This window comes from Halyomorpha halys, unplaced genomic scaffold, assembly GCF_000696795.3.
Source record: "Halyomorpha halys isolate HHAL.00 unplaced genomic scaffold, Hhal_1.1 Scaffold662.1, whole genome shotgun sequence".
NCBI lineage: Eukaryota > Metazoa > Arthropoda > Insecta > Hemiptera > Pentatomidae > Halyomorpha > Halyomorpha halys.
This window is the reverse complement of record NW_027111704.1, coordinates 124793-126856: the sequence shown is the minus strand read 5'-3', so window position 1 is coordinate 126856 and position 2064 is coordinate 124793. Positions and strand designations below refer to the sequence as shown.

General features: G+C 33.3%; 1 protein-coding gene across 1 annotated transcript in view; it reads right to left on the bottom strand.

The window, feature by feature from the left end:
* The window catches only part of LOC106685137 (protein takeout), a 42145-nt gene that overhangs the window by 13631 nt on the left and 26450 nt on the right, over window positions 1-2064 (bottom strand). Inside the window, exon 3 of the mRNA XM_067049729.1 lies at window positions 133-274. Within this exon, the coding sequence (XP_066905830.1) occupies window positions 133-274 (142 nt within the window). The remainder of the gene's footprint in view (window positions 1-132; window positions 275-2064) is intronic.

Here is a 2064-nt window from a genome sequence, read left to right as displayed (position 1 = left end):
TTATTTAGGTTTTTTTTTTTTTTTTTTGCTGACCGCAAACCATATTTTACACTTTTCTAATCTATAAATTATGAGGACTCATTAGTGAATGGTGAAGAGAGAATCGAGTTTAGTAGTTAGTAGCATACTGACTTGACCTGACGTAGGACAGTAGAAGAAAGTCCGGAAACGACTACGTTCTTCAGGAGGAGGTTGATGTCGCTGGCATCATTGGAATAGTCGGTTTGGAAACTTCCCACAAGAAGCGGCTCGATGCTTCCTTTTTCTTTCCATTCTGTCATGAAACAATAACATTAACATAAACACAATATAATATTTAACCTAAAAGGAGGGACCAAAACAGCTATTATTGGTTGAAAAACAGTGATTGATAGTTGTTCTGAATATGTAAATATATATGTGTGGAGAAATCAAATCCATCCTAAAACGAAAAGATGTATTGCTCATCAGACGATGAGGGAAAAACCAAAAATGACCTCTCATTTCGAGGGAAAATTGGCGGTTACAAAGTTAAAATTCGTAATTAGCACTAAAAAAGAAACACAAACAAGAATATTCTCTGAACTCCACTAATATTTTCCACCGAGGGCCATTTCTGTAACCCCGTATGACCATGACCATGACCATGACTGTGGACCATTGGACTCGGAAGTTATGACTTTTTTATGCTAAGTTCATAATAATAATAATTACATTCTTTTTTATGGTGGGATTGATCCCTTAGAATAATATATAGGCGCCAAAATTAGGCTTTAGAGCCTTAGAGTAAAATACAAAATGAAATTATAAAATGTCATAAAATAATGAATTTGAAAAGATAAAAATGAACAACAATAATTAACTGAATATATAAAATAAAAATAGAGCAAATAAAATAAAACCATATCGCACTAGTATTTTTAAAGTGACACAACTCAAAATTCAAGACAACTGACAATGTGACACTCTTGCCTATGGAGGGGGAATAGCATTAAGGCAGCCAGAGTGACACAAATGGCCTCTGACGGACAAGCTCTGAAGCTAGGTTGATACAGTTTTGATGATTCATAAAGATATATTTCCCAATTTCTTTCATAGTCATAACTCAAAAACACCGATTTTTGAGTTGTGTCACTTTAGAAATACTACTGCGATATTTCATGTCATAAAACATAAGATGACTAACACTTCTGATAATAAATAAAAAGAAAAAAATTATAAAAAATCAAATACAATTAAACTAAAAATAATAAATGAAAAGATACAATTTCAGCTAATATATATATATTTACAAGTATAAAGGAAAACACTAAATACAGAAAATATATAATCCTTATTTGAAACTTTTAATTGTTATTCTTCCGGAATGGGGTGGACAGAAGGTATTCGAATATACGGGATTTGAAGATTGGAAGGGTATTAGAACTATGAATAAAGTAGGGAATAAAGTTCCATAGAGAAGAGGAACGGATGAGGAGAGATCTACCAAAGGCTGCGGTTCGATCGGCAGTTATATGTAAGTCTGAAAGCCGTGAGCGGGTATTGCGGGAATGCACCGAAAATTTAAATTGAAGGATATCAGGTAGAGGAAGGAGGCAAGAAAATATTTACGACGAAAGGAGGGGTAAAGCAATTTCAACTCTTCATAAAATCGGATAACAGAGGCGTCCCTATATTTAGTTACAACGTTCTTACTGGGCAAAACAGAGTTTGCATGTAACTCCGACTCATTTAATGAAAATAAGAAAACATAACCAGTATTCTCAAAGAAATTATACTCTGAGAGGTTCTTATTACTTATTAAATCCAATTTAAACTAAACGTTTCGCCTTGTAAAATAATATGAGAGCTATTATCGACCAATCACAGTAAATCATCCTGTTGACGTAAACTGACCAGAAGAACGAGTATGTTAGCCAAGGTCAGAGTAGTTCTTCAGGAGATTTTTTCCTTGTTCACAGCTCAATATGTACGCGTCAGGAAATACAAAATACATGGTTTTTTTCCATTAATTTGTTTTATTATTATTATTTATTTATCAAAAGATCGGTCTGGTGGGCTTTACGTGGTTATTTTAAAGGTGTC